Source organism: Nerophis lumbriciformis, linkage group LG14 (genome assembly GCF_033978685.3).
Source record: "Nerophis lumbriciformis linkage group LG14, RoL_Nlum_v2.1, whole genome shotgun sequence".
NCBI classification, from domain to species: Eukaryota; Metazoa; Chordata; class Actinopteri; order Syngnathiformes; family Syngnathidae; genus Nerophis; species Nerophis lumbriciformis.
In genome coordinates, this window is record NC_084561.2 from 45,308,565 (window position 1) to 45,332,046 (window position 23,482).

At 36.4% G+C, this 23,482-nt stretch overlaps 1 protein-coding gene across 1 annotated transcript in view; it reads left to right on the forward strand.

The window, feature by feature from the left end:
• Window positions 1–23,482, forward strand: part of negr1 (neuronal growth regulator 1) — a 385,111-nt gene that overhangs the window by 213,438 nt on the left and 148,191 nt on the right. The window contains exon 4 of the mRNA XM_061975472.2: window positions 2,399–2,530. Within this exon, the coding sequence (XP_061831456.1) occupies window positions 2,399–2,530 (132 nt within the window). The remainder of the gene's footprint in view (window positions 1–2,398; window positions 2,531–23,482) is intronic.

Consider the following 23,482-nt stretch of genomic DNA (forward strand, 5'->3'; position numbering starts at 1 on the left):
AGAAGGTTTTCGTCTCCTCTTTATTACAATATTCAATGTTCACGCACCAACACATGTCACAGCAGGAATGGGGAGTATGTAAAACAGTCATTGTTTTCGGTCGCTTTGAAGTCCAAGAAGAGGATTTCTCGGGCTTGGGCTCTTCCTGGATCCAGCTGGGGCAGGTGTTGGAGGACAATGGATAACCCCTCCCGTCTCCTGACCACAGTGACTTCAAGAGGGCAGCGGGTCGTAAACAGCGTTGACCTCGGTCACCAAACAGTTGGAAGAGAGTTTGTGAAATACTTCAGAGAGAGTTCGTTTAACACTTCAAAGAGAGTTCCTCTGGAAGTTGAGCAGATCCTGCCATCTGTCCGTGTTGAAATCACAGTGGAGTTTTACGAGCCTTCTTCCTCTTGTTAGGCCTCGAAAGACAGCATTCATAATACAACGTTTCTTTTGTGATAACTTACAAACAATTATTCCAACAATTAGTACTTTTTTTTATGTAAAATTATAACTTTTTAATGCTAAATGGTGACATTTGTCGTATAAAATTGCCAATTTTTTTGTTGTTCTTGTAAATTAGTGACATTTTTGGGGTAAAATTATGACTCTTGTCATCATTTTGCCAAGTAAAAATCCGATTAATATTATAAAATTGCCAAAATGTAATGTCTTCTTATAAAATTGTGACTTTTTGGCGAGTAAAATTATGACTCTTTTCATAAAATTGCCAAAATGTTTGTCATGTCTGTGTGATCATGTTTTGTTTTAGTAATGTTCGGTTTAAATTTTGGACTTTTTGTGCACTTTTGTTTTGTTTTGTCACCATAGCAACCATTAGTTTCACCTGTCACGTCACGCACCTGTTCCACGTTTGGACTCATTGTGCACTCTTGTCACCATAGCAACCATTAGTTTTCACCTGTCACGTCACGCACCTGTTTCACGTTTTGAGTCACGCACCTGCTTTCACTAATCATGTCCATAGTATTTAAGTTCATTCATTTTCTGTCGTTCGTTCTGACGACATCACCACATTTATGCTCCTGCACACTCTCCACACCCTGATGACCCTTGCTACTCTTTTTTTCATGCCGGTTCCATGCCAAGTAAGTTTTTGTTTGTTAAGCCACAGTTAGTGTTTTGTTTAATTGTTCATAGTTTCTGCCAATGTGCAAGTTTTGTGTTTAAAGTCTAGTTTTATTCTCCGCCACTGTGCGCGCTTTTTGTTTATTCCTTTTTTTGATAGTTTAAAATAAATCATGTACGCACCTTCAAGCCTTGACCAGTCCAGTTCATTTGCACCACGGGAGAACAAACCAAGCCAAAGTCCTAGTCTTGACAATGTTTAGCTTTTCTTGTAAAATTGCGACTGCTATTGAGTAAAATTCCAACTTTTATCATAATATTGCACAAATGTTCAGTTTTTCTTTTGACTTGCGTTGAGTAAAATGAGGACTTTTATTATAATACCGCCCACATTCTGAGATTTTCTTGTGAAATTGTGACCTTTTTCTTGTGAAATTCCAACTCATTTTTCACAACAAGCTTTTTTTATATTTGCATAGTATGTATATATTATTCATGTTGTAAATACACTTCTTTATATATCTAGAAAGGCTGGTTCTAAAGAGGTAGGCATTTTTCACAGGTCTCAAGAAGGTGACTGTTGGAATAATTGTTTGTAAGTTATCACAAAAGAAACGTTGCATTATGAATGCTGTCTTTCGAGGCCTAACAAGAGGAAGAAGGCTCGTAAAACTCCACTGTGATTTCAACACGGACAGATGGCAGGATCTGCTCAACTTCCAGAGGAACTCTCTTTGAAGTGTTAAACGAACTCTCTCTGAAGTATTTCACAAACTCTCTTCCAACTGTTTGGTGACCGAGGTCAACGCTATTTACGACCCGCTGCCCTCTTGAAGTCACTGTGGTCAGGAGACGGGAGGGGTTATCCATTGTCCTCCAACACCTGCCCCAGCTGGATCCAGGAAGAGCCCAAGCCCGAGAAATCCTCTTCTTGGACTTCAAAGCGACCGAAAACAATGACTGTTTTAAATACCTCCCATTCCTGCTGTGACATGTGTTGGTGCGTGAACATTGAACATCTGAATAAAGGAGGTGACGAAAACCTTCTTCGTCAGAGCGTGGTGCAGGACTGTACAGAGAGTGCAGTGGCCATGTCTCTCCTCAATATTGAGTCCAAATTGAATTCTGTCTCTGTTTGATTCCTTGCCTTTTGTCTTGTTTAATAGATGTCCTCAGTGTTTGAACGTGACAGTGACAAATGCAAGCATGTGTGTGTGTGTGTGTGTGTGTGTGTGTGTGTGTGTGTGTGTGTGTGTGTGTGTGTGTGTGTGTGTGTGTGTGTGTGTGTGTGTGGGCGTGCACTAAGCGTCTTCTCTCTTCACAGCCAGGAAGTACGACAGCGGTGAATATCTGAATATCAGCAGCATCAGCCGGGACCAGGCCGGAGACTACGAGTGCAGCGCCTTAAATGACATCGCCTCTCCTGACACCAAGACAGTCAAAGTCACCGTCAGCTGTAAGTACGCCTCCGCACGCTTGCTGCTCTTTGGAAAGACACGCCTTGTCGCACCTGTTGGAAGCACACCTGGCAACTGCTGCTGCAGAAGAAGTGGGAAGCTTAACACAGGTGTCCCCAAACTTTTGCACTTTTAACGAGAATAAAAAAAAAATGCTTGCAGGGTTTTAGTGTCTTGCCAGATATACAGCATTTGTATTCCTGCTTTAGGAGCACTTGCATTTAGAGGAGAGGAGCTACAAGTACTTCTACGTTGGGGTAGCAGTTTCATGCATTAATAACACAACATGTGGATTTGATTGTCAAAGACGTTAGGTGGCGTCTTGCCAGATATAGAGCATTTGTATTCCTGCTTTAGGAGCACTTGCATTTAGAGGAGGGGAGCTACAAGTACTTCTACGTTGGGGTAGCAGTTTCATGCTTTAATAACACAACATGTGGATTTGATTGTCAAAGACGTTAGGTGGCGTCTTGCCAGATATAGAGCATTTGTATTCCTGCTTTAGGAACACTTGCATTTAGAGGAGAGGAGCTACAAGTACTTCTACGTTGGGGTAGCAGTTTCATGCATTAATAACACAACATGTGGATTTGATTGTCAAAGACGTTAGGTGGCGTCTTGCCAGATATAGAGCATTTGTATTCCTGCTTTAGGAGCACTTGCATTTAGAGGAGAGGAGCTACAAGTACTTCTACGTTGGGGTAGCAGTTTCATGCTTTAATAACACAACATGTGGATTTGATTGTCAAAGACGTTAGGTGGCGTCTTGCCAGATATAGAGCATTTGTATTCCTGCTTTAGGAGCACTTGCATTTGGAGGAGAGGAGCTACAATTGTATGTTGTGATAGCAGTTTCACACATTTATAACACAAAATATGGATTGTTACGATCATGCTTTGATTGTCAAAGATTTTTGGTGATACTTTTTCTACATATAGTGTGTACTTTACATGTTGTACAAGTTAATAACATTCATATCGACAGATCCTTATTAAGTTTTTAAAACCATGACTGGATAATTAATTTGCTTTAATGAAACATTTTTTCAACGTTATGCTTTTTGAAACAGCTCAGCACAAAAAGAACATAAACACACTTTTTAAAAGAATAAAAAAAAAATACCTGCAGTTCGTTGACGTCTTGCCAGATATACAGTATTTGTATTCCTGCTTTAGGAGCACTTGCATTTAGAGGAGAGGAGTTATATTTCTACTTTGGGGTAGAAGTTTCATGCATTAATAACACAAAATGTGGATTTGATTGTCAAAGACGTTAGGTGGCGTCTTGCCAGATATAGAGCATTTGTATTCCTGCTTTAGGAGCACTTGCATTTAGAGGAGAGGAGCTACAATTTTATGTTGTGATAGCAGTTTCACGCATTTATAACACAAACTATGGATTGTTACGATCATGCTTTGATAGTCAAAGATGTTTGGTGATACTTTTTCTACATGAATACATGTTTCCGATAGTGTGTACTTTACATTTTGTACAAGTAAATAACATTCATATTGCCGCATGACATGACCTTGTCATAAATAAATGAAGGTTAATCGCAGAGTTTGTTTTGACCGCTGGAAAGTGGTGCAGGCAGTAATATTATATATGTACATACATACATATATATATATATATATATATATATATATATATATATATATATATATATATATATATATATATATATATATATATATATATATTAGGGCAATAATCGCATTGTTCATAGTTAACTCAAAATTTATCGTGATTAATCGCAGAAAGATATACTTTATCGTCATTAATAATTGTACCCTAGACAGATCATTATTAAGTTTTTAATACCATGACTGGATAATTAATTTGCTTTAATGAAACGTTTTTTCAACGTTATGCTTTTTGAAACAGCTCAGCACAAAAAGGACATGAACACGCTTTTTAAAAGAATTAAAAAAAATACCTGCAGTTCGTTGACGTCTTGCCAGATGTACAGTATTTGTATTCCTGCTTTAGGAGCACTTGCATTTAGAGGAGAGGAGCTGCACTTCTACTTTGGGGTAGCAGTTTCACGCATTAATAACACAAAGTGTGGATTTGATTGTCAAAGACGTTAGGTGGCGTCTTGCCAGATATAGAGCATTTGTATTCCTGCTTTAGGAGCACTTGCATTTAGAGGAGAGGAGCTACAATTTTATGTTGTGATAGCAGTTTCATGCATTTATAACACAAAATATGGATTGTTACGATCATGCTTTGATTGTCGAAGATGTTTGGTGATACTTTTTCTACATGAATAAATGTTTCTGATATTGTGTACTTTACATTTGGTACAAGTAAATAACATTCATATCGCCACATGACAATGTTTTAACCTTGTCATAAATAAATGAAGGTTAATCGCAGAGTTTGTTTTGACTGCTGGAAAGTGGTGCAGGCAGTAATATTATATATATATATATATATATATATATATATATATATATATATATATATATATATATATATATATATATATATATATATATATATATATATATATATATATATATTAGGGCAATAATCGCATTGTTCATAGTTAAAGATATACTTTATCGTCATTGATAAGTGTACCCTAGACATCGTTATTAAGTTTTTAATACCATGACTGGATAATTATTTTGCTTTAATGAAACTTTTTTTCAACATTATGCTTTTTGAAACAGCTCAGCACAAAAAGGACATAAACACGTTTTTTTAAAAGAATAAAAACAAAACACCTGCAGTGCATTGACATCTTGCCAGATATACAGTATTTGTATTCCTGCTTTAGGAGCACTTGCATTTAGACGAGAGGATCTACACTTCTATGTTGAGATAGCAGTTTCACACATTAATAGCACAAAATGTGGATTGTTACAATCATGCTTTGATGTGTGAAATTATATATATATATATATATATATATATATATATATATATATATATATATATATATATATATATATATATATATATATATATATATATATTTATTTATTTATTTTCTATTCATCTTCATATGTCTTACTTGTATTTTATCCTTTCTCTCTACTCATGGTTCTTACTATTTTACAAGTTTAATTATTTTTGTTTTCCAACGTTCCTCAGATGGGTCATCTCCCTCGGGGGTTATCGGCCGTGCTTGTAGGAACGCTTTTGTGTCAGCGTCCTGGTGGTCATGGTCTGATGAGCTCCTGGTGCAGATGTGATAGTCTTTACTCACCTGGCTCCTCTGTACTCGGCCATGCAATCATTGGTCCATATAGTTGCATGTGTGTGTGTGTGTGTGTGTGTTTGTCTGACAACTTGACAGAACAGAAGAAAGAATAACACAATTGTTATTCTTTTTTAAAACCTGGGACAATTGTGGACTGTTGGGCTGTAGTTTGGGCACCACCCGTTTAAAATATCTTAACATTTACTGCGAGAATTCCCTTTTTGCGCCAAGGGAAGGTCTGAATGTTCCGAGCTCTCTTCCTCGATGCAGTTAATTGGTCTGAGGAAGGAGACGCTAACGAGGAGTCAGCTAATTGGTCTGAGGAAGGAGGCGCTAACGAGGAGTGGTGACAATCAGCGACCATGGCGGACTTCTCCTGAAAACTGACCAGGGTGAGGCGGATGACTTCCTTTCCTTCCCCTTCTCGAGTGCTCCTGCTCTTCATTCTGCATGCATCTCTTGTGAAGGAGCTCACTTTGGTCCGAGGAAACGAGCGAGTCATCACCTGGGAGCTAATTAAGATTCTTTGCTTGCTTTGCAGGAATAATTGTAAAAAAAAAAAAAGTAAATCATTTCACCACCACAGGTGTCCAAAGTGCGGGCCGGGGACCACTTTGGGTTTGTCAATTGGCCCCTCAGCGAGTTCTGAAACTCGTATTAATCATTAACGAGGTCAATTAGACCTAACGTTAAGTGAGAATAAATTAGCATATAGTGATGAACTTTGACTTGGTTTTTCGCATCTTTAGCCTCTGATCTGGTCATTTTACAAACAACTCTTGGTAAAAGTTGTACTATTGGTGGGTGATCTACCAAGACTGCGGGCAGGATCTGCCAAGACCCAAATAGCACGTGCTAAACAGCGTGTGCAAACTACACGGTGTGCAGTTTTAGTGTGTAACACACTAAAACTGTGTGCGCAATTCATAACGAGTGCAAAAGTTGTGCAGTTTTGAGGTTTTTGTGTGTATTGCTACTCATCGGTGCCCATGGAAACACTCATTTCCCATCACAGTCATGTTTTCACGCTCCTACCTGTGGGGTTTCGCAATATTCAACAGCTTTTCTGCAATGTAGAATCACTATCGAGACATGTTTTATTTTATTTTATTTTTTTTCTTTTCTTCTATTTTTAGCACACCGACTCTCCAGCATCTGGAATGATCCAAACGCAAGAAAATGCATATTGCAAGAGGTTTTTTTTTCTTCTTTCCTATAAAGGAGATAATTTATAATAAATTATGTCCTTAATGGAAAAAAAACGAACGCCATGAAAAAAAAAAAAAAAACAGCCCATTAAGTCATCTAAATATTGTAATATTATAAAATGATATTGCTGAATAGTCTAATAGTTTTATGTTTTTTGTTCGCCTAATTTCTCACAGTTATTGTTGCGCCACTGCCAGTTTGCACGTACTAAATATAGATGTAAAACAGCGGCTGCAGAACAATTTCAGTCTTGATAAATCCCTTTTAATGACCTTAGTTGCTTCTATTATTCACAGTTTTGTGAGTTTTTAAATATTCAGCATATATTCTGCACATTATTTTGATGATCCTGGGTGTGCAAGTTTATTATTACATAAGTTTATTGTTATTTTGTGTTTTAGCTCCATGTGACTTTATTTTGAAGGGTGGAATGTTCACGCTAGCAACATAATGCTACACTAAAGAGGCCAGAGTGACATTCTTTGAAAAAGTCAGGTGGTCATCTAAGCCTTTTCAAAGTAAAAGTGTGTGGCCTGCATAGAAGATGAGTGAAGTGATGAGCAAGAGCACTCTGTCATTGCTCAAGGGTTAAGGAAGTGTTTCCCCGCCAGTTATCAGCTGCTGACAGATGGTCACGGCGCTCCTGTCACACACCAATTCTCCTTCCTGTTATTGATTTCTGACACGGTGGGAAATTGTTCAGACCTTCTTTCCTTCTGTGCGTTTGTCATGCAGCTCACAGAGAATAAAGGTGAGGGGAAGTCACTTCAAATATTGGAGTCTTTGGGCAACTCACCATTCCATTCTTGGGAGGAACGATTCCATTCAGAATCAATACTTTGTTGATAAGATTGGGATTAACTACATTCCTCCATAAAATAAATCAGGGGGGTCCAGACTTTTTGACAGGGGGGGGGGCACATATATATATTTATATATATATATATATATATATACAGGTAAAAGCCAGTAAATTAGAATATTTTGAAAAACTTGATTTATTTCAGTAATTGCATTCAAAAGGTGTAACTTGTACATTATATTTATTCATTGCACACAGACTGATGCATTCAAATGTTTATTTCATTTAATTTTGATGATTTGAAGTGGCAACAAATGAAAATCCAAAATTCCGTGTGTCACAAAATTAGAATATTACTTAAGGCTAATACAAAAAAGGGATTTTTAGAAATGTTGGCCAACTGAAAAGTATGAAAATGAAAAATATGAGCATGTACAATACTCAATACTTGGTTGGAGCTCCTTTTGCCTCAATTACTGCGTTAATGCGGCGTGGCATGGAGTCGATGAGTTTCTGGCACTGCTCAGGTGTTATGAGAGCCCAGGTTGCTCTGATAGTGGCCTTCAACTCTTCTGCGTTTTTGGGTCTGGCATTCTGCATCTTCCTTTTCACAATACCCCACAGATTTTCTATGGGGCTAAGGTCAGGGGAGTTGGCGGGCCAATTTAGAACAGAAATACCATGGTCCGTAAACCAGGCACGGGTAGATGTTGCGCTGTGTGCAGGCGCCAAGTCCTGTTGGAACTTGAAATCTCCATCTCCATAGAGCAGGTCAGCAGCAGGAAGCATGAAGTGCTCTAAAACTTGCTGGTAGATGGCTGCGTTGACCCTGGATCTCAGGAAACAGAGTGGACCGACACCAGCAGATGACATGGCACCCCAAACCATCACTGATGGTGGAAACTTTACACTAGACTTCAGGCAACGTGGATCCTGTGCCTCTCCTGTCTTCCTCCAGACTCTGGGACCTCGATTTCCAAAGGAAATGCAAAATTTGCATGGCTGGGTGATGGTTTGGGGTGCCATGTCATCTGCTGGTGTCGTAATCGTCGTCAAATCAATAATCGATTTTTAATCGAATCATAGCTCCTGAATTGTAATAGTAGTGGAACACATAATCGATTTTTAATCGAATTGTAGTTCCTCGTAATAGAATCAATAATCAATTTTTAGTTGAATCGTAGCTCCTGAATCGTAATAGAATCAATAACCAATTTTTAACCGAATCGTAACTCCTGAATCGTAATTGTAGTCGAATTGATTATTGATTCTTAATTGATTCGTAGCTCTTGAATCGTAATCGTCGTCGAATCAATAATCGATTTTTAATCTAATCATAGCTACTGAATTGTAATAGTAGTCGAACATATTATCGATTTTTAATCGAATTGTAGTTCCTGAATCGTAATCCAATCAATAATCCATTTGAAATCGAATCATAGCTCCTGAATCATAATCAAATCAATAAACAATTTTTAATTGAATCGTAGCTACTGAATAGCACTCAAATCAATAATCGATTTATAATCGAATTGTAGCTCCTGAATTGTAATTGTAGTCGAATCGATTATCATGTCTGTGTAATCATGTTTTGTATTAAGTCATGTTTTGTTTAGTTTCTGGCTTTTCACTCCCTTGTCTTGTTTGCATGATTACCTATTAGTTTCACCTGTTCCACGTTTGAACTCATTGTGCACTCTTGTTTGTCACCATAGCAACCATTAGTTTTAACCTGTCACGTCACGCACCTGTTTCACGTTTTGAGTCACGCACCTGCTTTCACTAATCATGTCCATAGTTTTTAAATTCATTCATTTTCTGTTGTTCGTCCTGACGACATCCCCGCATTCATGCCCCCTGTCACACTCTGTCCACCTCTGCGCACTTCATGTCCATGCCAAGTAAGTTTGTTTATCATTGCCACAGTTAGTGTTTTTTTGTTGTTCCTAGTTTTTTGCCCCCGTGCAAGTTTTTTTTGTTTTCATTAGTCAAGTTTGTACATCCGCCTTGAGCGCGTCTTTTGTTCTTTTGAGTGTTATTATTAAAAATGTATTTACCTTCAAGTCATATCCAGTCCAATTCACTTGCACCTCGGGAGAACAAACCAAGCCATAGTCCAAGTCTTGACACATATAATCGATTTTTAATCGAATTGTAGTTCCTCGTAATAGAATCAATAATCAATTTTTAATCGAATCGTAGCTCCTGAATCATAATAGCATCAATAACCAATTTTTAACCGAATCGTAACTCCTGAATCGTAATTGTAGTCGAATCGATAATTGATTCTTAATTGATTCGTAGCTCTTGAATCATAATCGTCGTCGAATCAATAATCGATTTTTAATCGAATCATAGCTACTGAATTGTAATAGTAGTCGAACATATTATCGATTTTTAATCGAATTGTAGTTCCTGAATCGTAATCCAATCAATAATCCATTTGAAATCGAATCATAGCTCCTGAATCATAATCGAATCAATAAACGATTTTTAATTGAATCGTAGCTACTGAATAGCACTCGAATCAATGATCGATTTATAATCGAATTGTAGCTCCTGAATTGTAATTGTAGTCGAATCGATTATCGATTCTTAATTGATTCGTAGCTCTTGAATTGTAATCGTCGCCGAATCAATAATGGATTTTTAATCGAATCATAGCTCCTGAATTGTAATAGTTGTTAAACATATAATCGATTTTTAATCGAATTGTAGTTCCTCGTAATAGAATCAATAATCAATTTTTAACCGAATCGTAACTCCTGAATCGTAATTGTAGTCGAATCGATTATTGATTCTTAATTGATTCGTAGCTCTTGAATCATAATCGTCGTCGAATCAATAATCGATTTTTAATCGAATCATAGCTACTGAATTGTAATAGTAGTCGAACATATTATCGATTTTTAATCGAATTGTAGTTCCTGAATCGTAATCCAATCAATAATCCATTTGAAATCGAATCATAGCTCCTGAATCATAATCGAATCAATAACCAATTTTAACCGAATCGTAACTCCTGAATCGTAATTGTAGTCGAATCGATTATTGATTCTTATTTGATTCGTAGCTCCTGAATCGCAATCGTCGTCGAATCAATAATCGATTTTTAATCGAAACATAGCTACTGAATTGTAATAGTAGTTGAACATATAATCGATTTTTAATTGAATTGTAGTTCCTCGTAATAGAATCAATAATCAATTTTTAATTGAATCGTAGCTCCTGAATCATAATAGAGTCAATAACCAATTTTTAACCGAATCGTAACTCCTGAATCGTAATTGTAGTCGAATCGATTATTGATTCGTAGCTCCTGAATCGTAATCGTCGTCGAATCAATAATCAATTTTTAATCGAATCATAGCTACTGAATTGTAATAGTAGTTGAACATATAATCGATTTTTAATTGAATTGTAGTTCCTCGTAATAGAATCAATAATCAATTTTTAATTGAGTCGTAGCTCCTGAATCATAATAGAATCAATAACCAATTTTTAACCGAATCGTAACTCCTGAATCGTAATTGTAGTCGAATCGATTATTGATTCTTAATTGATTCATAGCTCTTGAATCATAATCGTCGTCGAATCAATAATCGAATTTTAATCGAATCATAGCTACTGAATTGTAATAGTAGTCGAACATATTATCGATTTTTAATCGAATTGTAGTTCCTGAATTGTAATCCAATCAATAATCCATTTGAAATCGAATCATAGCTCCTGAATCATAATCAAATCAATAAACGATCTTTAATTGAATCGTAGCTACTGAATAGCACTCGAATCAATAATCGATTTATAATTGAATTGTAGCTCCTGAATTGTAATTGTAGTCGAATCGATTATCGATTCTTAATTGATTCGTAGCTGCTGAATCGTAATCGTTGTCGAATCAATAATCGATTTTTAATGGAATCATAGCTCCTGAATTGTAATAGTCGTTAAACATATAATCGATTTTTAATCGAATTGTAGTTCCTCGTAATAGAATCAATAATACATTTGTAATTGAGTCGTAGCTCCTGAATCATAATAGAATCAATAACCAATTTTTAACCGAATTGTAACTCCTGAATCGTAATTGTAGTCGAATCGATTATTGATTCTTAATTGATTCGTAGCTCCTGAATCGTAATCGTCGTCGAATCAATAATCGATTTTTAATCGAATCATAGCTCCTGAATTGTAATAGTAGTTGAACATATCATCGATTTTTAATCGAATTGTAGTTCCTGAATTGTAATCCAATCAATAATCCATTTGAAATCGAATCATAGCTCCTGAATCATAATCAAATCAATAAACGATTTTTAATTGAATCGTAGCTACTGAATAGCACTCAAATCAATAATCGATTTATAATCGAATTGTAGCTCCTGAATTGTAATTGTAGTCGAATCGATTATCATGTCTGTGTAATCATGTTTTGTATTAAGTCATGTTTTGTTTAGTTTCTGGCTTTTCACTCCCTTGTCTTGTTTGCATGATTACCCATTAGTTTCACCTGTTCCACGTTTGAACTCATTGTGCACTCTTGTTTGTCACCATAGCAACCATTAGTTTTAACCTGTCATGTCACGCACCTGTTTCACGTTTTGAGTCACGCACCTGCTTTCACTAATCATGTCCATAGTATTTAAATTCATTCATTTTCTGTTGTTCGTCTTGACGACATCCCCGCATTCATGCCCCCTGTCACACTCTGTCCACCTCTGCGCACTTCATGTCCATGCCAAGTACAAGTTTATCATTGCCACAGTTAGTGTTTTTTTTGTTGTTCCTAGTTTTTTGCCCCCGTGCAAGTTTTTTTGTTTTCATTAGTCAAGTTTGTACATCCGCCTTGAGCGCGCCTTTTGTTCTTTTGAGTGTTATTATTAAAAATGTATTTACCTTCAAGTCATATCCAGTCCAATTCGCTTGCACCTCGGGAGAACAAACCAAGCCATAGTCCAAGTCTTGACACATATAATCGATTTTTAATCGAATTGTAGTTCCTCGTAATAGAATCAATAATCAATTTTTAATCGAATCGTAGCTCCTGAATCATAATAGCATCAATAACCAATTTTTAACCGAATCGTAACTCCTGAATCGTAATTGTAGTCGAATCCATTATTGATTCTTAATTGATTTGTGGCTCCTGAATCGTAATCGTCGTCGAATCAATAATCGATTTTTAATTGAATCATGGCTACTGAATTGTAATAGTAGTTGAACATATTTTCAATTTTTAATCGAATTGTAGTTGCTGAATCGTAATCCAATCAATAATCCATTTGAAATCGAATCATAGCTCCTGAATCATAATGGAATCAATAAACGATTTTTAATCGAATCGTAGCTCCTGAATCATAATAGAATCAATAACCAATTTTTAACTGAATCGTAACTCCTGAATCGTAATTGTAGTCGAATCGATTATTGATTCTTAATTGATTCGTAGCTCCTGAATCGCAATCGTCGTCGAATCAATAATCGATTTTTAATCGAATCATAGCTACTGAATTGTAATAGTAGTTGAACATATAATCGATTTTTAATTGAATTGTAGTTCCTCGTAATAGAATCAATAATCAATTTTTAATTGAATCGTAGCTCCTGAATCATAATAGAATCAATAACCAATTTTTAACCGAATCGTAACTCCTGAATCGTAATTGTAGTCGAATCGATTATTGATTCGTAGCTCCTGAATCGTAATCGTCGTCGAATCAATAATCAATTTTTAATCGAATCATAGCTCCTGAATTGTAATAGTAGTCGAACATATCATCGATTTTTACTCGAATTGTAGTTCCTGAATCGTAATCGAATCAATAATCCATTTGAAATCGAATCATAGCTCCTGAATCATAATCGAATCAATAAACGATTTTTAATCGAATCGTAGCTCCTGAATCATAATAGAATCAATAACCAATTTTTACCGAATCGTAACTCCTGAATTGTAATTGTAGTCGAATCGATTATCGATTCTTAATTGATTCGTAGCTCCTGAATTGTAGTTGTAGTCGAATCGATTATCGATTCTTAATTGATTCGTAGCTCCTGAATCGTAATCGTCGTCGAATCAATAATCGATTTTTAATCGAATCATAGCTACTGAATTGTAATAGTAGTTGAACATATAATCGATTTTTAATCGAATTGTAGTTCCTCGTAATAGAATCAATATACAATTTTTAATTGAATCGTAGCTCCTGAATCGTAATAGTAGTCGAATCGTGAGTTGGCGATAAACGGCTAAATGTGGCTAAATGTGTTATGCTAGCAGCAGTGGTTCATTCAAATGCAGTCTGCATGAATCATGTTTATTTTATATTTATATTTATATTTATATTTATATTAATATTTATATTTATATTTATATTTATATGTATATTTATATTGTCTTGCATGTAACACTTTCTCCCCACTTTCAAAACATCTCATTTTCGGGGAGCAAAACAGTGTCGTTAACCTCGGGGCTAATTGCAGATTAAGGCCACTAATTAAAATCACGAGCAATGAATTGAAACATAAGCTCCATCACGTCGCCATGGCAACGCCCCGTAACGCTATAGGCCGCCGTTTGACTTCCTGATGTGAGGAATTAGTGTTGGAGATGTCGAGTCGTCCGTTTGACTCCAAATGTGAATTCATTTAAGTTCCACGAGGCTGACACCGTCTGACAGATCAATTAAATCCATTCATTTCATTAGAAAAAGCTTTGAAGTCTGTTGCTTCGATTAATCGTTTAATGAGTGCGACTAATACAAAACGATAAAATGCAGACTTCATGAAGTGCGGAACTTCACATCCACAGAATGTTGTTTTATTGTGTATTTTTATGGACGCACACGTGGAGCGCAGCACAATTATGGAAAATCATTAATAACACGATTAATAACACGATTAATAACATGATTAATAACATGATTAATAACACGATTATTCATTCATTTGAAAAGTATTTATTGCATGAGCCGCACCCACACAATTTTAAAATATTTTTTCCCCCATATATTAGTCGCACCGGACTATAATTCGCAGATATATATACGTTGTGAAATGAGTTATTTACACAGAAATATTCTTTAAATGTTTATTTACGTACCTTCATTGTTTCCAAGTGAAACAATGTAGTATCTGTTAGTCTACAAAATAACATGTTTTCCCATTTGGTGGAAGATTACCGTATTTTCCAGGCCACAAAGCGCCCCGGTACATGAAGGGGAAAGTTGCAGTCCGTCTGCATTCTGCATCTATTAATCCATGTTCCAGACTACAAAGCGCACCCGTACATGAGCCGCACCCACACAATTTTAAAATATTTTTTTCCCCATATATTAGTCGCACCGGACTATAATTAGCAGATATATATACGTTGTGAAATGAGTTATTTACACAGAAATATTCTTTAAATGTTTATTTACCTACCTTCATTGTTTCCAAGTGAAACAATGTAGTATCTGCTAGTCTACAAAATAACATGTTTTCCCATTTGGTGGAAGATTACCGTATTTTCCAGGCCACAAAGCGCCCCGGTACATGAAGGGGAAAGTTGCAGTCAGTCTGCATTCTGCATCTATTAATCCATGTTCCAGACTACAAAGCGCACCCGTACATGAGCCGCACCCACACAATTTTAAAATATTTTTCCCCCATATATTAGTCTCACTGGACTATAATTCGCAGATATATATACGTTGTGAAATGAGTTATTTACACAGAAATATTCTTTAAATGTTTATTTACATACCTTCGTTGTTTCCAAGTGAAACAATGTAGTATCTGCTAGTCTACAAAATAACATGTTTTCCCATTTGGTGGAAGATTACCGTATTTTCCAGACTACAAAGCATATAAGCCGCACCCACGAAATTTTGCAAGAAAAATGTTTTCCATCTATTAGTTGCATCGGACTATAAGTCGCAGATAAATATGTTGTGAAATGTGTTATTTACACAGAATTATTATGTAAATGTTTATTTACCTACCTTAATTGTTTCCAAGTGAAACAATGTAGTATCTGTTAGTCTACAAAATGACATGTTTTCCCATTTGGTGGAAGATTACTGTATTTTCCAGGCTACAAAGCGCCCCGGTACATGAAGGGGAAAGTTGCAGTCGGTCTGCATTCTGCATCTATTAATCCATGTTCCAGACTACAAAGCGCACCCGTACATGAGCCGCACCCACACAATTTTAAAATATTTTTTTCCCCATATATTAGTCACACCGGACTGTAATTCGCAGATATATATACGTTGTGAAATGAGTTATTTACACAGAAATATTCTTTAAATGTTTATTTACATACCTTCATTGTTTTCAAGTGAAACAATGTAGTATCTGTTAGTCTACAAAATAACATGTTTTCCCATTTGGTGGAAGATTACTGTATTTTCCAGGCCACAAAGCGCCCCGGTACATGAAGGAGAAAGTTACAGTCCGTCTGCAATTTGCATCTATTAATCCATGTTCCAGACTACAAAGCACACCCGTACATGAGCCACACCCACACAATTTTAAAATATTTTTTCCCCCATATATTAGTCGCACCGGACTATAATTCGCAGATATATATATACGTTGTGAAATGAGTTATTTACACAGAAATGTTCTTTAAATGTTTATTTACGTACCTTCGTTGTTTCCAAGTGAAACAATGTAGTATCTGCTAGTCTACAAAATGACATGTTTTCCCATTTGGTGGAAGATTACTGTATTTTCCAGGCCACAAAGCGCCCCGGTACATGAAGGAGAAAGTTGCAGTCGGTCTGCAATCTGCATCTATTAATCCATGTTCCAGACTACAAAGCGCACCCGTACATGAGCCGCACCCACACAATTTTAAAATATTTTTTTCCCCATATATTAGTCGCACCGGACTATAATTCGCAGATATATACGTTGTGAAATGAGTTATATACACAGAAATATTCTTTAAATGTTTATTTACCTACCTTAATTGTTTCCAAGTGAAACAATGTAGTATCTGCTAGTCTACAAAATAACATGTTTTCCCATTTGGTGGAAGATTACTGTATTTTCCAGGCCACAAAGCGCCCCGGTACATGAAGGAGAAAGTTGCAGTCGGTCTGCAATCTGCATCTATTAATCCATGTTCCAGACTACAAAGCGCACCCGTACATGAGCCGCACCCACACAATTTTAAAATATTTTTTTCCCCATATATTAGTAGCACCGGACTATAATTCGCAGATATATACGTTGTGAAATGAGTTATATACACAGAAATATTCTTTAAATGTTTATTTACCTACCTTAATTGTTTCCAAGTGAAACAATGTAGTATCTGCTAGTCTACAAAATAACATGTTTTCCCATTTGGTGGAAGATTACTGTATTTTCCAGGCCACAAAGCGCCCCGGTACATGAAGGAGAAAGTTGCAGTCGGTCTGCATTCTGCATCCTTTAATCCATGTTCCAGACAACAAAGCGCACCCGTACATGAGCCGCACCCACACAATTTTAAAATATTGTTTTCCCCATGTATTAGTCTCACCGGACTATGATTCGCAGATATATATATGTTGTGAAATGAGTTATTTACACAGAAATATTCTTTAAATGTTTATTTACATACCTTCATTGTTTCCAAGTGAAACAATGTAGTATCTGCTAGTCTACAAAATGACATGTTTTCCCATTTGGTGGAAGATTACCGTATTTTTCAGGCCACAAAGCGCCCCGGTACATGAAGGAGAAAGTTGCAGTCGGTCTGCAATCTGCATCTATTAATCCATGTTCCAGACTACAAAGCGCACCCGTACATGAGCCGCACCCACACAATTTTAAAATATTTTTTTCCCTATATATTAGTCGCACCGGACTATAATTCGCAGATATATATATACGTTGTGAAATTAGTTATTTACACAGAAATATTCTTTAAATGTTTATTTACATACCTTAATTGTTTCCAAGTGAAACAATGTAGTATCTGTTAGTCTACAAAATAACATGTTTTCCCATTTGGTGGAAGATTACTGTATTTTCCAGGCCACAAAGCGCCCCGGTACATGAAGGAGAAAGTTGCAGTCGGTCTGCAATCTGCATCTATTAATCCATGTTCCAGACTACAAAGCGCACCCGTACATGAGCCGCACCCACACAATTTTAAAATATTTTTTTCCCCATATATTAGTCGCACCGGACTATAATTCGCAGATGTATATACGTTGTGAAATGAGTTATATACACAGAAATATTCTTTAAATGTTTATTTACCTACCTTCATTGTTTCCAAGTGAAACAATGTAGTATCTGCTAGTCTACAAAATAACATGTTTTCCCATTTGGTGGAAGATTACTGTATTTTCCAGACTACAAAGCATATAAGCCGCACCCACGAAATTTTGCAAGAAAAATGTTTTCCATCTATTAGTTGCATCGGACTATAAGTTGCAGATAAATATGTTGTAAAATGTGTTATTTACACATAATTATTATGTAAATGTTTATTTACCTACCTTAATTGTTTCCAAGTGAAACAATGTAGTATCTGCTAGTCTACAAAATAGCATGTTTTCCCATTTGTTGGAAGATTACCGTATTTTCCAGGCCACAAAGCGCCCCGGTACATGAAGGAGAAAGTTGCAGTCGGTCTGCATTCTGCATCTATTAATCCATGTTCCAGACTACAAAGTGCACCCGTACATGAGCCGCACCCACACAATTTTAAAATATTTTTTTCCCCATATATTAGTCGCACCGGACTATAATTCGCAGATGTATATACGTTGTGAAATGAGTTATTTACACAGAAATATTCTTTAAATGTTTATTTACATACCTTCGTTGTTTCCAAGTGAAACAATGTAGTATCTGCTAGTCTACAAAATAACATGTTTTCCCATTTGGTGGAAGATTACCGTATTTTCCAGGCCACAAAGCGCCCCGGTACATGAAGGAGAAAGTTGCAGTCGGTCTGCATTCTGCATCTATTAATCCATGTTCCAGACTACAAAGCGCACCCGTACATGAGCCGCACCCACAAAATTTTAAAATATTTTTTTTCCCATATATTAGTCGCACCGGACTCTAATTCCCAGATATATATACGTTGTGAAATGAGTTATTTACACAGAAATATTCTTTAAATGTTTATTTACGTACCTTCATTGTTTCCAAGTGAAACAATGTAGTATCTGTTAGTCTACAAAATAACATGTTTTCCCATTTGGTGGAAGATTACTGTATTTTCCAGGCTACAAAGCGCCTTTGTACATGAAGGAGAAAGTTGCAGTCGGTCTGCATTCTGCATCTATTAATCCATGTTCCAGACTACAAAGCGCACCCGTACATGAGCCGCACCCACACAATTTTAAAATATTTTTTTCCCCCATATATTAGTCTCACCGGACTATAATTTGCAGATATATATACGTTGTGAAATGAGTTATTTACACAGAAATATTCTTTAAATGTTTATTTACATACCTTAATTGTTTCCAAGTGAAACAATGTAGTATCTGCTAGTCTACAAAATAACATGTTTTCCCATTTGGTGGAAGATTACTGTATTTTCCAGGCCACAAAGCGCCCCGGTACATGAAGGAGAAAGTTGCAGTCGGTCTGCAATCTGCATCTATTAATCCATGTTCCAGACTACAAAGCGCACCCGTACATGAGCCGCACCCACACAATTTTAAAATATTTTTTTCCCCATATATTAGTCGCACCGGACTATAATTCGCAGACATATATACGTTGTGAAATGAGTTATTTACACAGAAATATTCTGTAGATGTTTATTTACATACCTTCATTGTTTCCAAGTGAAACAATGTAGTATCTGCTAGTCTACAAAATGACATGTTTTCCCATTTGGTGGAAGATTACCGTATTTTCCAGGCCACAAAGCGCCCCGGTACATGAAGGAGAAAGTTGCAGTCGGTCTGCAATCTGCATCTATTAATCCATGTTCCAGACTACAAAGCGCACCCGTACATGAGCCGCACCCACAAAATTTTAAAATATTTTTTTCCCCATATATTAGTCTCACCGGACTATAATTCGCAGATATATATACGTTGTGAAATGAGTTATTTACACAGAAATATTCTTTAAATGTTTATTTACCTACTTTAATTGTTTCCAAGTGAAACAATGTAGTATCTGCTAGTCTACAAAATAGCATGTTTTCCCATTTGTTGGAAGATTACCGTATTTTCCAGGCCACAAAGCGCCCCGGTACATGAAGGAGAAAGTTGCAGTCGGTCTGCATTCTGCATCTATTAATCCATGTTCCAGACTACAAAGTGCACCCGTACATGAGCCGCACCCACACAATTTTAAAATATTTTTTCCCCATATATTAGTCGCACCGGACTATAATTCGCAGACATATATACGTTGTGAAATGAGTTATTTACACAGAAATATTCTTTAAATGTTTATTTACCTACCTTCATTGTTTCCAAGTGAAACAATGTAGTATCTGCTAGTCTACAAAATGACATGTTTTCCCATTTGGTGGAGGATTACCGTATTTTCCAGACTACAAAGCATATAAGCCGCACCCACGAAATTTTGCAAGAAAAATGTTTTCTATCTATTAGTTGCATCGGACTATAAGTCGCAGATAAATATGTTGTAAACTGAGTTATTTACACAGAATGATTATGTAAATGTTTATTTACCTACCTTAATTGTTTCCAAGTGAAACAATGTAGTATCTGCTAGTCTACAAAATGACATGTTTTCCCATTTGGTGGAAGATTACTGTATTTTCCAGGCCACAAAGCGCCCCGGTACATGAAGGAGAAAGTTGCAGTCGGTCTGCATTCTGCATCTATTAATCCATGTTCCAGACTACAAAGCGCACCCGTACATGAGCCGCACCCACACAATTTTAAAATATTTTTTTCCCCATATATTAGTCTCACCGGACTATAATTCGCAGATATATATACGTTGTGAAATGAGTTATTTACACAGAAATATTCTTTAAATGTTTATTTACATACCTTCATTGTTTCCAAATGAAACAATGTAGTATCTGTTAGTCTACAAAATGACATGTTTTCCCATTTGGTGGAAGATTACCGTATTTTCCAGGCCACAAAGCGCCCCGGTACATGAAGGAGAAAGTTGCAGTTGGTCTGCATTCTGCATCTATTAATCCATGTTCCAGACTACAAAGCGCACCCGTACATGAGCCGCACCCACACAATTTTAAAATATTTTTTTCCCCATATATTAGTCCCACCGGACTATAATTAGCAGATGTATATACGTTGTGAAATGAGTTATTTACACAGAAATATTCTTTAAATGTTTATTTACATATCTTCGTTGTTTCCAAGTGAAACAATGTAGTATCTGCTAGTCTACAAAATGACATGTTTTCCCATTTGGTGGAAGATTACTGTATTTTCCAGGCCACAAAGCGCCCCGGTACATGAAGGAGAACGTTGCAGTCGGTCTGCAATCTGCATCTATTAATCCATGTTCCAGACTACAAAGCGCACCCGTACATGAGCCGCACCCACACAATTTTAAAATATTTTTTTCCCCATATATTAGTCACACCGGACTGTAATTCGCAGATATATATACGTTGTGAAATGAGTTATTTACACAGAAATTTTCTTTAAATGTTTATTTACATACCTTCATTGTTTCCAAGTGAAACAATGTAGTATCTGTTAGTCTACAAAATAACATGTTTTCCCATTTGGTGGAAGATTACTGTATTTTCCAGACCACAAAGCGCCCCAGTACATGAAGGAGAATGTTGCAGTCGGTCTGCAATCTGCATCTATTAATCCATGTTCCAGACTACAAAGCGCACCCGTACATGAGCCGCACCCACACATTTTTAAAATATTTTTTTCCCCATATATTAGTCACACCGGACTATAATTCGCAGATATATATATACGTTGTGAAATGAGTTATTTACACAGAAATTTTCTTTAAATGTTTATTTACATACCTTCATTGTTTCCAAGTGAAACAATGTAGTATCTGCTAGTCTACAAAATAACATGTTTTCCCATTTGGTGGAAGATTACCGTATTTTTCAGGCCACAAAGCGCACCAGTACATGAAGGAGAAAGTTGCAGTCGGTCTGCATTCTGCATCTATTAATCCATGCTCCAGACTACAAAGTGCACCCGTACATGAGCCGCACCCACACAATTTTAAAATATTTTTTCCCCATATATTAGTCGCACCGGACTATGATTTGCAGATATATACGTTGTGAAATGAGTTATTTATACAGAAATATGTTTTAAATGTTTATTTATACTTCATTGTTTCCAAGTGAAACAATGTAGTATCTGTTAGTCTACAAAATGACATGTTTTCCCATTTGGTGGAAGATTACCGTATTTTTCAGGCCACAAAGCGCCCCGGTAGATGAAGGGGAACGTTGCAGTCGGTCTGCATTCTGCATCTGTTAATCCATGTTCCAGACTACAAAGCGCACCCGTACATGAGCCGCACCCACACAATTTTAAAATATTTTTTACCCCATATATTAGTCGCACCGGACTATAATTCGCAGATATATATACGTTGTGAAATGAGTTATTTACACAGAAATATTCTTTAAATTTTTATTTACATACCTTCGTTGTTTCTAAGTGAAGCAATGTAGTATCTGCTAGTCTACAAAATAACATGTTTTCCCATTTGGTGGAAGATTACTGTATTTTCCAGGCCACAAAACGCCTTTGTACATGAAGGAGAAAGTTGCAGTCGGTCAGCAATCTGCATCTGTTAATCCATGTTCCAGACTACAAAGCGCACCCGTACATGAGCCGCACCCACACAATTTTAAAATGTTTTTCTTCCCCATATATTAGTCTCACCGGACTATAATTCGCAGATATATATACGTTGTGAAATGAGTTATTTACACAGAAATATTCTTTAAATGTTTATTTACATACCTTCATTGTTTCCAAGTGAAACAATGTAGTATCTGCTAGTCTACAAAATAACATGTTTTCCCATTTGGTGGAAGATTACCGTATTTTCCAGGCCACAAAGCGCCTTTGTACATGAAGGAGAAAGTTGCAGTCGGTCTGCAATCTGCATCTATTAATCCATTTTCCAGACTACAAAGCGCACCCGTACATCAGCCACACCCACACAATTTTAAAATATTTTTTCCCCATATATTAGTCGCACCGGACTATAATTCGCAGATGTATATACGTTGTGAAATGAGTTATTTACACAGAAATATTCTTTAAATGTTTATTTACCTACCTTAATTGTTTCCAAGTGAAACAATGTAGTATCTGTTAGTCTACAAAATAACATGTTTTCCCATTTGGTGGAAGATTACTGTATTTTCCAGGCCACAAAGCGCCCCGGTACATGAAGGAGAAAGTTGCAGTCGGTCTGCAATCTGCATCTATTAATCCATGTTCCAGACTACAAAGCACACCCGTACATGAGCCGCACCCACACAATTTTAAAATATTTTTTTCCCCATATATTAGTCGCACCGGACTATAATTCGCAGATATATATATACGTTGTGAAATGAGTTATTTACACAGAAATATTCTTTAAATGTTTATTTACATACCTTCATTGTTTCCAAGTGAAACAATGTAGTATCTGCTAGTCTACAAAATAACATGTTTTCCCATTTGGTGGAAGATTACTGTATTTTCCAGGCTACAAAGCGCCTTTGTACATGAAGGAGAAAGTTGCAGTCGGTCTGCAATCTGCATCTATAAATC